A 14104-nucleotide genomic window follows, 5' to 3' on the forward strand; every position below is an offset into this window, starting at 1 on the left:
CTGAGGGCATTGGCTGTTGTCCCTGGTGGCGAATAGATCCACCCGGGGAAAGCCCCACCTCCGGAAGATCGAATGCAGGACGTCTCGCCTCAACGTCCATTCGTGCATTCGGTAGGATCGGCTGAGGCGGTCAGCTAAGCCGTTTTGAATCCCCGGAAGATATGTCGCGATGAGGTGTATCGCATGGGCTATACAGAAGTTCCATAATTGGAGTGCCTCGTGACAGAGGGGAGAAGACCGTGACCCGCCCTGCTTGTTTATATAGAACATGGCGGTAGTGTTGTCCGTCAGGACTGCCACGCTGTGACCTTTTAAGGTGGCGCGGAAGGTCTGACAGGCGAGGCGAACCGCTCTTAGCTCCTTCAGATTGATGTGAAGCAGCTTGTCTTCTCTGGACCACAGCCCTTGGGTCCGCAGTTCCCCCAGGTGCGCCCCCCAACCCAGGTCCGATGCATCTGTTACCAACGTCAGAGTGGACTGTGGGGCAGCGAAGCGGATCCCTTCGCATACCTGTTGGCGATCGAGCCACCAGCGTAGCGAGCCGAGCACCTGGTTTGGGATCGTGACTACTTGATCCAATGGGTCTCTGTTGGGGCGATGCGTGTGGGCGAACCACAACTGTAAAGGCCGGAGCCTCAGGCGGGCATGCCTGACCACGTGTGTGCAAGCTGCCATATGCCCCAGGAGCTGCATGCAACACCTTGCCGTTGTCGTGGGGAACTTTTGGACCGAGCTTACGGCTCTGTGAATTGACATGAACCGTGCCTCTGGTAGGCTCGCTTGCGCGGTTACCGAGTCCAGGGTTGCACCTATGAAGTCCAGCCTCTGTGTGGGGACTAACGTGGACTTGGGCACATTGACCCGGAGGCCGAGCTTGTCTAATGTCTGCAAGGCCAGCGTCACGTGAGATCGGACCTCGGCCTCCGACCTGCCCGTGAGTAGCCAATCGTCCAGGTACGGAAACACACGCATCCTTCTCTTTCGAAGGAAGGCTGCTACCACGGACATGCATTTCGTGAACACTCGTGGTGCTGACGCCAGGCCGAAGGGCAGGACCGTAAATTGGAAATGGAGCTGGTCGACAACGAAGCGCAGGAATCGCCTGTGGGCCGGATTGATTGCGATGTGAAAATAGGCATCTTTCATATCGAGGGCAGCATACCAATCCCCCGGATCCAGGGATGGGATAATAGTTCCCAGGGAGACCATACGGAATCGAGCTTTGATCAGAAACTTGTTTAGATCGCGCAGGTCCAAAATAGGACGGAGGCCTCCTTTTGCCTTGGGGATCAGGAAGTATCTGGAGTAGAATCCTTTTCCCCTCAGGTCTGTTGGAACCTCTTCTACTGCTCCAGCAGCGAGAAGGGTCTGAACCTCCTGCGTGAGAAGTTGCTCGTGAGAAGGGTCCCTGAAGAGGGACGGGGAAGGGAGATGGCAGGGAGGGGGCGAGGAAAACTGGAGGGTATAGCCCGCCTTCACTGTGCGCAGGACCCATTGGTCCGATGTTATGCGCGACCATGCCCGGTAGAAATGGGACAGGCAGTCCTTGAAAAACAGAGGAGGATCCGGTATGGAATATGGTACGCTGTCCTCGGGCGTAGCTTCAAAAGCCTGGTTTATTCCCTGGCTGTGGCTTGCCCTGGCCGTGACTCTGGCCCTGGTTAGGCGTATTGTTACGTCTCCGCCTGTTATCCCTGCCTCGACGGCGGTACGGCTCGTGTCGGGGGCGAGGGTGGTATTGCCTTTGCGGCGGCTGGGGCTTAAAGGGCTTACGCTGCGTTACCGGAGTGTGCATACCCAACGACTTAAGGGTCGCTCGTGAGTCCTTAAGGCTATGTAGCCTGGCGTCCGTCTGGTCGGAAAACAAGCCCGAACCTTCAAATGGGAGGTCCTGCAGCGTGGTCTGCACCTCTGGCGGGAGACCTGAAGCCTGCAACCACGCCGAACGCCTCATCATGACTCCCGACGCAATTGTTCTAGCCGCAGCGTCGGCTGAGTCTAGTGCAGCCTGTAATGAGGTCTTGGCCACTGCCATTCCCTCATCCACCAAGGCCGTGAACTCCTGATGCACGTCAGGTGGAAGGGAGTCCTTAAACTTGGCAACTGATGCCCAAGAGTTAAAATTGTGCCTGTTTAGAATCGCCTGCTGATTGGCGATCCTCAGTTGAAGGCCCCCCGATGAATAGACTTTCCTCCCGAATAAGTCCAATCTCTTAGCTTCCTTGCCCTTGGGGGCAGGAGCTTGCTGGCCATGCCGCTCCTTTTCGTTGACCGCCGAGACCACCAGCGAACAGGGGGACGGATGTAGAAAGAGGAAGTCAAACCCTCTAGATGGGGCGAAGTATTTCCTCTCCACGCCTTTTGCAGTTGGCGTACTGGAGGCCGGTGTTTGCCACACCGTCTTATAGTTAGACTGTACTGTCCGTATAATCGGGAGAGCGACTCTGGAGGGGCCCTCTGGGCTCAGGATATCGACCATGGGGTCGTCCTGCTCTACAGTCTCCTCCGCTTGCAGGCCCAGATTGAGGGCTACCCGGCGAAGCAGGTCTTGGTGTGCCCGATGGTCAATCGGGGGAGGGCCGGACACCAGTGTGCCCGCTACCGCCTCGTCTGGCGAGGAGGAAGAGGTCGGGGCCTTCTGCCCATCCTCATTGTCCTGTAATCCGGCATCAGCCAATTGTTCCTCTGCGGCCTGACCCGCAGCGTGGGATTGGGACGGCACCGTACTCGGTGCCGAGTCCACTCCTTCCCGCTCCGGTGGTCTAGAGACCGTTGCCTCCCTATACGATGGCGGACGGTGTCGCGGGGAGCGGGATCGGTACCCGGATGGCCCAGATCTCGAGGCCCTCGATGGGGGCCCTTGCTGGTGGTAGGCCCAGGGTGTCCAGAATGGCCATTGGCCCCATTGGGACTGACCGTAGTCTCTGCTGGCCTGTGACCTATGGGCATACCCGCCGTACCGGTCTGAGTCAGTCCCCGAGACCACGGACGGTGACCTGGAAGGCCACGGTGGAGCTGTAGGATGGTGCCGGTCCGGTTTTGGGGAGTAGCGCCTCCGCGACCAGGACCTGGAATAGCGCCTCGCCGACCTGGACCTGGAACGGTACCGGTGATCGCGGGACCGGCTACGGCCGGTCGGCCTTGGGTAACGAACCGCTGACGCTTCGCGGTGCCGACTCGTGCTCGGTTGCTGAGTCGGTGCCGACCGCTTGCTGAAGCCTGACTGCTGCGGTGCTTCCTGCACCGAGGGCAACCGGGAGTCCACCGAGGCGGAGCTCGACCGGGACCGGTTCCTGGAGCAGTGCCGAGACGGCGACCGTGATGGGCGCACCATCGCCGGCTTGCCTCTGCGTGGCAGCATCGGCGGGGCGCCCTCAGCGCGTGCCGGGGCCTCAACGGACAAAGCAATGAGGTCCTTAGCTGCCTCAAACGTGTCCGGAGTGGAGGGCTGTTCCACGAGCTCCTCCAGCCCTTCATCCTCGCTCGATGCGCCCATCCCGGGGCTCGACGGGCCTTTCGGTGCCGGAGCCACTACTGGGGTCCGTATCGGCCTTAGGGGCACTCGAGGTCTTTACCGGTGCCGCCCTCTTGTGCGGGGAGCGTCCTCGGGCCTTAGGTTGGCCCTTCGCTTTCGCCGGCGAAGACGATCGGCGTCGTGTATTTCCCCGCTGGGTCGGTGCCGCGGGCTTCGGGTGACCCGCCGGTGCCGGTTCCCGCACCGATGCCGGGGCGCTCCGCACGGAGGCAGACGGTGCCGTCGAAGTGGAGGGCTGTAACACCGTCTCCATGAGCAGCTGCTTAAGGCGAAAGTCCCTCTCTTTTTTAGTTCTGGGCTTAAAGGCCTTGCAGATCTTGCAGCGCTCTTTCTGGTGAGCCTCCCCCAGGCAACGGAGACATGAAGCGGGGGGGGGTCGCTCAATGGCATTGGCCTGCGGCACGTGGCACAAGCCTTGAAGCCTTGGGCGTGTGGCATACCCCGCCGCCCAGGGCCGGGGCTGAACAAACAACCCCGGCAGGAACTTTAAGTACCCTGATGAGCTGTTAACTACTGGCTCAACACTACTACAAACTAACTGATAACTACTAGATAACACTAATGACTATTGCTAAGGGACACTCTCAGACGAGAGGCAGAGTTGTTCCAACGCCGCCACGGACGGTAAGAAGGAACTGGAGGGGTCGGGTCGGCAGGGATATATATACACCCAGGAGCGGGGCGCCGCTCTGGCGGGAAGGAGGGGGCCCCGCCGGGAGCCGCTAAGGGAAAAAAGTTTCCGACGTCCGTGCACGCGGCGCGTGTACACCTAATGTGTAATGGACGTGAACAATCACTCGAAGAAGAACATTAATTCTCTAGCAGTTCAAGATTCTCTATGTCTTAACTAACAAATGGATACTGTACTGATTGGCATAAATGCCTGCATACCATTCTTGGGTCCTTGACACATAGGTCAAATGTGCCACATAGGACGTGAGGTGTGAATAGTGAGGAGCTCAGTCCTTTCTTAAGATGTTTAAGAAAACAAGACTACCTGGGGTGCCTTATCCCTTTATGTAGGCCAGCTATTATCCCATACAAACTTTTATCAACGCTTCCAAGAAATGTTGAATTTAACCCTAATCCTGAACTACCCAAAACAAAGTAAACCACTCAAGCTGTTCTAATACTGATTTCTTGCTCAGGATTGATTTTAGCTATCTAATATATTTCTACCTCAGGACATGACCTTCACATGCTGTCCCAACACTTGCTTTCCTGCTCTCAACTTCAGTACTCTGTAGGATATGAACGGTTAATTTTATTATCAGAAGTGGGACTTCTATACAATTGTATGGGTATATTTTGAGACTGGTAAGTCATGCATCACACCATACATGGTTTTCCACTTCTCTAGAGCAAGTATGATAACTTGTTACCTATTCCATTGCATGGTTATTTAGTGGTCCAGGGAGCTTTTCTACAATGACACTTAAACCTCTTCTGGAGTACTCTAGTACCAAGTCTGCAATGGTGCTTTTATGTTTCCTTGTGGCACTTTTATCTGCTAATACAGGGGTGGGCAAACTTTTTGGGCTGAGGGTCACATCTGGGTGGGGAAATTGTATGCAGGGCCGGGGCAGGGGGTTGGGGTGTGGGAGGGAGTGCAGGGTGTGGTGTGCAGGAAGGGCTCAGGGCAAGGGTTTGGGGCAGAGGAGGGGTGCAGGGTGTGCAAGGGGGCTCAGGGCAGGGAGTTGGGGTGCAGGAGGGGTGCATGTGCAGGCAGGGGGCTTAGGACAGGGAGTTGGGGGCGGGGTGCAGGAGGGCTTTGGGGTGGCAGTGGTGCACACCAGGGCCAGAGCAGGCTCCCTGCCTGCCTGCCCTGTCCCCGCGCTGCTCCAGGAAGTGCTGCAGCCCCTGGGGAAGGGGGGGCGGAGGGCTCTGTGTGTGCTGCCTTTGCTGCGCCTACAGGTACCTCTCCCGAAGCTCCCATTGGTCGCAGTTCCCTGTTCCTGGCCAATGGGAGCTGCAGGGGGCGATGCTCTTGCCTCCAGGCAACGCACAGAGCTCTCTGCCCCTCCCCGCCCAGAGGCCGCATGGGCGTGGTGCCGGCTGCTTCTGGAGAGTGGCGCAGGGCCCACTGCACCACAGGGGCAGTCCCACGGGCCAGATCCAAAGCCCTGAGGAGCCGGATCCGGCCTGCAGGCCGTAGTTTGCCCACCCCTGTGCTAATAGCATAATACAGAAACTGCTCAACCACACACAATAAGAACAGCTAGACTGGAGATTTCTTGCCTTTTATCTTATCCAAAGATTTTTAGCACCTACCCTTTTCAGTTCAAAGAAAATATACATTTAAAACACAAGATATTGCAGTCCCCTGAAAAATCACTCTAGTCTTGGAAAATAATATATCTCCCCTTGCCCTTTGCTAAAGCATTAAAGCTTGTTTCCAAATATTATGTACATTTTATAGCATCAGTTTCTCAGAAGATTACCATTAGGGTTGGTCTTTGATGCAGTCAGCTCATGGTTTGTTGCATTTCCATTAGTGCTCTTTCTAATTGTGGGTTTGCCACTTTTCTGGCTATCAGGTGTGCAAATCTCCAAGAATGGTGACTTTCTAGATGGAGTCTTGGTAAGGGAGCGCTTGTGTTCATTATCTTTTGTAGCTTCTGAGAATCTGAAAGGAAGTAGTTATTAGTCGGAATAAAGATCTGAACCTTCCTGCATTAACAGGTGCTCATTAAAAACATTTTAACCAATGTAAATCTCTTATTATCCATCAGAGAAAACATGAAACTCTGTAATACATAATCCTTTGGCACATTCCTTGTCATGAATATGGAATTGTTATCAACAACTAATGCAACAATCACACAAACAATGTTTTTATTGCAATTAATTTTCAAGTTCAATTTTTAAATTTCATGATTTAGTTCACTGTGTTGTTTATATATTATACCAAATACTTGACTGATATTTTTGGTGAGTCCTTTTTACCTGACATTCATTTTGGTTGTTGAGAGAATGGAGGGATTGAATAAAGATTTCTGAGATAAAATACTCAGATTTCCGGTGCCTACAGAGATGCGTGGGGAGCGCCGCAGGTTGCCTGGAGTACAACTGGTAGAGAACCTTCCTCTTTGGGGATGTGGGCTGAATAAAAACACTCTGCCGCCGGAGCGTTTCTAGAAACACAGAAGTGGGCATTTAGCACATTCTACGAGAGTTTAGCATTCGGATAGGCACTGCTGCCTGGATTGTGCTGGAGCTACAGAACATAATACATTTAATCACAAGTGCACAGATCAGTCTGCTTTAAAGAATAATATTCAAAAAAGAAAAGATCTCCCTCGTAACTAGACAGAAAAGATTATCTGGGTGGGAGGGGCGGGCGGGGAGGAAGAACCCTCACCTTAGAATTGCTGTGTGGAGTTCCTTTCTCACATGCCTTTGGGTGGTTAGCTTTTTTAGCCAACATCTGCAAAAATAAAATATATGGGGTCTTAAATACTCATCCATACACTTGGTATCTATCAGCAAGATAAGAAACGTAACATTCAGAATAAGTTTCAATGTTCTTGTTTTGACCATATTCATTGGTGTACTTTGCTGTAAATCTTGGCATGTGCACACATTTGTCACATCTGGAAATGCCATTATTTTGGAATTCCCACACGTTCAAGTTTAGAATACAGAATTTGAGAGAGATCAAGGGCCATCAAAAACCATTTATATGCCATGTTTTATTGAAGGTGAGTCAAATGCCTTTCCCTAAGAAGGTATATTAAAAGCACTTAAGTTTTCCACTTTGGATGGGCATTAACAGGTCAAGACCACCATTTAAATCCCACTTTTTAAGATTTTCAAGTTCCATGGCAACCCAGACACAATTAAGAAGGAAGACAAAAAAGCCAAACAACCCCACCAATGTAATTAGGAGTCTACTTTTTTTTTTTTTTTTTTTAAGGAACTACTTATAAAGTATTTATGCTACCACGAGAGTCAGAGAAAGGTTAGTTCTGTGGCAGGCAGAAAGGGACAGTCAAAGTACTCAGGATAGACATATCCTCGCAGTCTATGGGATGTTAGGATCGTTGAAATTGCATGGGCCCCCTACCAGTAAACTACTCCTCAAAAATGGTTCTTTAGCCACATGGCTAAATGCATGACTCATACTGAGGGACTGTGGGGAGATAATGCAATAAAGAACCCTCTCTAGATTTTAGAAGAATGTAGGGATGAGGGATATGATCCTCTAATGATTCTTACCTTGACCTCATTGATAGAATTGCTGAAGTTTTCAATCAGTTTATTTTTTCTCTCAATGTAGGCATCAATAGACTCCATTTTCTCGAAGTGAGCCTCATGCAGCTTCTTGAAATCTTCAAAATTCCAAAAATATGAAAGAGAAATTGTCATTTATAGGCAAAGATTGGTCATTTATAGGCAAATTTAAATGATCAGAGAGGATGGTGCAAACCTGGAATAATTGTCAGTAGGGGATAGGAGAAAAAAAAAAAAAAAATCTAAGTGCACTATTTTTCCTGACTGTATCCTGTGAGTCTAAGTCAGTGGTTCTCAAACTGCGGCCCCATCAGCACACAGGTGCGGCCCATGTGACATCCTCAGGGCCATAAATATATGTGTATAGATATGTATACAGGCAGTATATAGATATATATATTTTAGTGCAGATTTGGTCCACATAACAGAAGCGCTTCATATGTGGCCAACAATGGTAAATAGGTTGAGACCATTGGTCAAAGTGATTAAAAACAAGTGGAAGTGGTCGCCTATCTCTGCCTTGACTAGTCCTAAACAAATGGCAAGTCATTATTACTTCATTTACTGGTCATCCATTTTAGGGCAGATCATTAGTTCAAAGAAAAAAAGATAGTAACATAATTTAGCATTCCTGTCTGTTAAAAAAAATCCTTACATATATATATGCTTTTCACCCCGAAGGGTTCCAAAGCACTTGACAAACTGATTTTAAAACTAAGCACATTTATCTACTACCAACACAACCAGCTCTTTGGAGAAACACAGGCAGATATACACCACAGTGGAACACTTCAGAGCCACGACAATTGCTTTATAAAAGAGCAAGATGTTTTCCCCCAAGCAAGCCCTATGAAATTTCGAGTCCCATATTAAAAAAAACAATGAGATTGGATTCATTTAGGCAGTAACAGGCAAGTCTCCTTTCATACATGGACAATAAGCTTATTTTCAGAGATAGTAAATAACTTACTTGGTGTAATGGGTTTCACTCCTGTTTTTCCGGTTTTAGACAGACGGTCTACATATCGAGGGATCTTCCCAGCTAGAGGATGGGCTGGAAGAGTGTCATCTGGTACAATCAAATTAAACAAGTCTTAAAACTACTGGAAGGTTAGCTTAACGTTACTAAAACTCAAGCTATTCTTTTGCTTCATGAAACTCTGGAAGCTTGTATGCCAAAGAAGTACTCAACTCCCTTAAATTGGGCTCTAGTACGAGAAGTAAAAATGGAATTGTGGAGTTCCATGTTTATAGTCTCTCAAAGGCCTCCACATCAAAGGTGTACCCAAGTAATAGGATGACTTTGCCAACTGCAAGCTCAATATGGTATCGGAAAGTCAAGGCAGGTTATTTCCTTCTCATGCATCACCATCAGTAAAGGTTCTGCAGGCCAAGTTCTGCTCTGAGTGGCAACCCAATTGCCTGCACAAAGTGTAACTTTCTCTTAGCGGTGTTGGCTCTGCAGCACTAATACTAGTAATAATAAAAGCTTCCATGACTATTGTAAGCAGAGATACCTGAATGCACATCTGAGAGCTTATCTGTTTAAACAGGGGGTGACATTTTTACTTAGAGACTTGAGAGCAGAACCACACAGTGACTAAAGATTTAGCCAATAAGTCTTAAATCTTTTCCTAATTTGTATGGTTTGAATTCAGCTTCTTTTGTATCATGTTTACACCGATATTTCTGTTGAGTTCAGTTAGTCTTCTTTCTTCATTTTAATACAATTCACAAACAGCTGTATTTTTTAAAAAGACGTTTGATTAGAGTATGATAGCATTTGTATACAGAAAGCGAATGCTCAATTATTCCTTATTTCAGGTCTGTGTTGAAGTCAGTATAGAATAGCTTCATGATATTGGGGGAAAAAAACAAACTACCACAATGGGACCAAGGGGTGGGAAAATTAGTGATTTTTTTTACCCCATGTGTGTAAGTTTCTCTGTAGGCTTGTAACAGAACACTTGTTGTGTCACTAGAAGGAACCATTGCTCAGACAGAAGGCAGCAAGTGTAAACTCAAACAAGAACTATGATCATGATGTAAGAGAGGGATACTGCAAGTTGTTTCTCAATCTGAAAGCTCAACTTGTTGGGTCAAACAGAAGGCTCTTATATATTGTGTGTTGCTTGAAAAACTCAACTGGGTGTGTTGAATGGTGTATCTAACTCGGGGCGAAACATTAAACTTGGCTTCCCATAACAGTTTTCTTGCATACTCTACTGAACAGCAGTTATGTCCATGCTGCAACTCAGGGACTGTACATACCTATTGTGCCATCTTCCTGGAGCAGAGCATGGGGTTGTATATGGCTTAGTGTTGGGTTCTCAACCTTTTTCTTTCTGAGCCCCTCCCCACAGCATGCTATAAAAATTCCATGGCCCACGTGTGCCACAACTGTTTTTCTCCATATCCAGTAGATTAAAAGCCAGGGCTGGCATTTAGGGGGGTAGCAAGCAGAGCAATTGCTCAGGGCCCGACATCATAGGCGGCCTCGTAAAGCTAAGTTGCTCAGGCTTTGGCTTCAAACCTGGGTGATGGGCTTTGGCTTTCTGTCCTGGGCCCCAGCAAGTCTAATGCCAGTCCTGCTCTGTGGTTTATTTTAGCAGATCCCCTGAAACCTGCTCACGGCCACACACACCACAAGTGAGGAAGACACCAGTTCTGATTTTCAGTATCACATCAAACACAGCAGGCAGGGAATGATGAAGTTTCACTTGCCTGGACATGTTTTTTGCTGTCTAAGCTGCCCAACAATAATGTTTTTTTCCTAGCCTGAGTATAAATTTATACTAACTACACATCTGGGAAAGTTGAGTCATATGCAAGCAGAGGTCAATGAAGTACAACACATGAAGTACTCTTCCCCACCTCTTTCCTCAGGAAGAGAGTATCACATTTATAATAATCCAAGAGACACTGAATTTAAAGGTGACCTGTAAAGGAAAAGAGTTGGGATTGTGCACCCCATCTTCGTCTTCTTCTTCTAAACAATATACAAAGAAGGCCTGAAAGGTTTTTTTAATATTCAGCTTGCTTTTCACATAAGAAATGCAGGTCTTGTCTACCCTGAAAGGCTATGATGACTGGATTTAAATAGTTAGCAAAAAAGGTTTTGAACAGCCTGATCCAAAATCCCTTCCATTCTCAATTGCTCACCTTTCACTCGCTTTAAACTTATGAAGATTATTTTACTAGTTCTCCAAGAAGTAATGTTTGGGAAATGGACCTTTGCTAAAGATTTCATACACTAGCTTATTTAAGTAAGAGCATGTTCAGACCCCCAAGAAGTTCTTCACCAAAACTATGGAAGACCAGACTTGACAGTCCCAAGGAAAAAACCTAAGTAGAACCCTCACCCTCTTCCAACTTTCAAGCCTTCTTTAAAATTCATAAAGAAAACAAATGCACAAGTCCAAATTTTAAAAGATTCTTCACATATCACCCTTAAGTGAAAGGTATTCCTCAAACAAACGATCTATCATGGGACAACAATCTGGGCTGTTAGACCACCAGGACATTCCACAATATTTTTATGGACATAGTATATAAATCAAAATTCCTGTTTGAAGTATTGTAAGTAACCAAACTAAGAACTACTTGCAGTTTCCCCTTACTTTCAGCTCCATTTCGTTTAGCAGAAACCATCTTCTCCCTTTGCTGGCTCTGCATGGGATGCATTGCTGGGTTCACAGGAGCTTTGTTCTTAGCTACAGGTTCCTCGGTTTGGTGTCTTTTGCTTGTCTTTGTCGTCTTGCTGTCTCCATCCCGGGGTACTTTTTCTGTCATTTCTGAATAATTCTGGAGTTCAAAGATGTTTAGGTTAGGCCTTTTTTTCCAAGGATGTTCTGCCTGTTCTTTAGGACAAGTTCTACAGTAGAAAAGGTTTGCCGGTATAGCTATACCATCAAACCCTAGTAGTGTAGATGCAGTTTAGACCAGCAAAGAAGTGATTTTTCGGATAGCTTATATTTGGCAAGCAAAATAAGCCTACCGACAGTCACTTTGTTGCCACTATACCTGCATCTACACCAGGAGTTTTGCTGGTATATGTGTTGTAATCTCTCACCCCTTATAAACAAAACAAAACAAAACCACTGACATTGCTATTGTCACAGTTCTGGGTTTAACTGCACATATGCCCCTTTTGTGGTCTCCTCGAGAGCATCCCCTTAAGTGTCAGGCTGGGAACCTCCATGTTCTTCTCCCTCCAGATCAGAGTTTCAGGGATGCAGTCCCCTTGCAATTCACTGTGCTTGCCCCAGCAGCTCTGACTTTAGTTTAACACTTGCAGTTCTGCTCTCTCAGGAACAATCAGAGTCAGTGATCAACCAGCTTTCGCAAAGTACAGTACATTTATTTCAGTCAAAAGCATTACAGGTCTGTCACATCTTACGCGCACTTAACATGTGGAAATTCAGCTTTACGCAGTCGGCAAAAAAAAAAAAAAAAAAAAGAGAGAGAACAACAATTTAAGTACTGTTCCTGTACTGCGGGCAATTCCGCCCGCCATTACACTCAATGTAATTTTGACTATACACGGTTTTCGCTTTACGCGCTGACCGCGGGACATAACCCCAGCATAAGATGAGACAGACCTGTACAGAGAAAAAAATTCAACAATCAATCTATATGCATCCTAAGCTTACCAGATATGACCTATCATCTGCATGAGATCCTGGTAGGTCCATAAGTTTGTCAGTTCTCTATTCCAGAGTGACTCTCTCCATGAATCAGATCAGGCTGACTCTTTATATATTTTTTTGGCCTGTGTCTCTCAGGGCCTCCTAAACCAGGTAAAACCAGTTAATTCTATTTCTCCTACGGGGAGAAGCTTCCAAGGGCTGGGTATCTGCATAGTCAGCACTGGAAATTTGCATTAAACTTCCACCCCTCGCTAATTCTAGATTCCACTGCAAACCCATCCCGTGAGTCAGAAACACAAAGATACATACACCACTTATTGATACAATGTTCAATCACTATTCCATGTGTGCATAGTGTCTGATACATCTCCACGTAACAGTCTTTCATGTTTCCAAGGTCTCACATCTGCCCCAGCTATACCGGCAAAAGCTTTTAGTTTAGACCTGGCCTAATACGCTATATCTGTTTGGCACCTTTCAAACAAAAACTCCTTCTGCACCCCTTTTCTCCCCCAACTTTTTTTGTTTAAAACAAAAAGTCTCACATTCCAACCTAGAGAGAAAGTCCTATACAAAGGGAGACCTACTGTCTATACAAGGGAAAGTGAAACATTCCACACACCAAATGCTGTTAAATGCAAAAGCAAACCAACTGAAGAAAGTTTTTCTTTCAATTCTGGTCATCTTAGGTGTTGCTTGTATATACTAGTTAACATTTCAGAAAGCGGCGTGACTTAAACTGAAAACATCCTTTACTCTATTTTTCCCAAACTGACCCACGCTCTTTAGGTTTAGGATAAAGAGTGAAATCACCGTGTCATCTCAGCAACTACATAATGTTCCAGGAACACTAGGAAAAGATTTTTACCATGTTATTTTAATTAGATGGACTTCTTATAAACAAGGTGGGGCAAGCAAAGTTCTTGCTAGAACTCCCTTTTCATCAAGGTAGCCAGCAGAGATAAAGAGGATCGCAGAAGAACGGAATTTAATGCAAGTTGATTGGCTGGATGATGAACATGCTTGGCACCAGTGCTGCGCTGGATGTATCAGGTACAGCATAGAGTTCCACCCTTTTGTTGGAATACCCAAGAATGTCGCAATACACAGACGTGGGAGAGGAGAACACAGAAACTCTTATTTATCTGAAGAGCACAAACGAAGGAAAATATTTTAACAAAGATAACAGATGAGAAGGAAAATTCTTGATTGTCATTAGTTGTCATTCTGCCAGAGTAAGGGAGGAGGAGGAGAAATTCAACAGCTGCAGGACCAAGTTAAGAAATAGTGATGTCTCTGCAGCCTTAGTGCAACTGCACCTGGAATACTGTGTACAGCTCTGCTTCAGACTGCACAAATACAAGCAGAAAATTGGTTGTTTCCTCAACAAGGACATTTCAAAAGTTATGTATAATTTTAAAAACTGACAAGAGGGGGACCATCTTTGAGAGCAGCTTGGTTTTAATCCCATTAGGGACAATGGGGAGGAAAGGTGGTGGCCATTTTAAAAGAGGGCAGTTCATATATTCAGAATTCTCTAAAGAACAAGCTTCGTCAACCTCTGCTGAGGAAACCTGCAGTTATGAAGAACAAGAAAAAAAAAGTCTAAAAAACGTTTCTTCAAATTTAAGACAGTTTCAGCAAGTTTAAACTATATGGGAAAAGTGAAGAGTTTGCACTATTCCAT

At 47.0% G+C, this 14104-nt stretch overlaps 1 protein-coding gene across 1 annotated transcript in view; it reads right to left on the reverse strand.

The window, feature by feature from the left end:
- The window catches only part of NUSAP1 (nucleolar and spindle associated protein 1), a 38638-nt gene that overhangs the window by 15045 nt on the left and 9489 nt on the right, over nucleotides 1-14104 (reverse strand). Inside the window, exons 4-9 of the mRNA XM_054025023.1 lie at nucleotides 11389-11572; nucleotides 8739-8837; nucleotides 7754-7866; nucleotides 6897-6962; nucleotides 6482-6669; nucleotides 5977-6161 (exon numbers count right to left, since the gene is read on the reverse strand). Of these exons, the coding sequence (XP_053880998.1) occupies nucleotides 5977-6161; nucleotides 6482-6669; nucleotides 6897-6962; nucleotides 7754-7866; nucleotides 8739-8837; nucleotides 11389-11572 (835 nt within the window). The remainder of the gene's footprint in view (nucleotides 1-5976; nucleotides 6162-6481; nucleotides 6670-6896; nucleotides 6963-7753; nucleotides 7867-8738; nucleotides 8838-11388; nucleotides 11573-14104) is intronic.

This window comes from Malaclemys terrapin, chromosome 4, assembly GCF_027887155.1.
Source record: "Malaclemys terrapin pileata isolate rMalTer1 chromosome 4, rMalTer1.hap1, whole genome shotgun sequence".
Classification (NCBI taxonomy): Eukaryota; Metazoa; Chordata; order Testudines; family Emydidae; genus Malaclemys; species Malaclemys terrapin.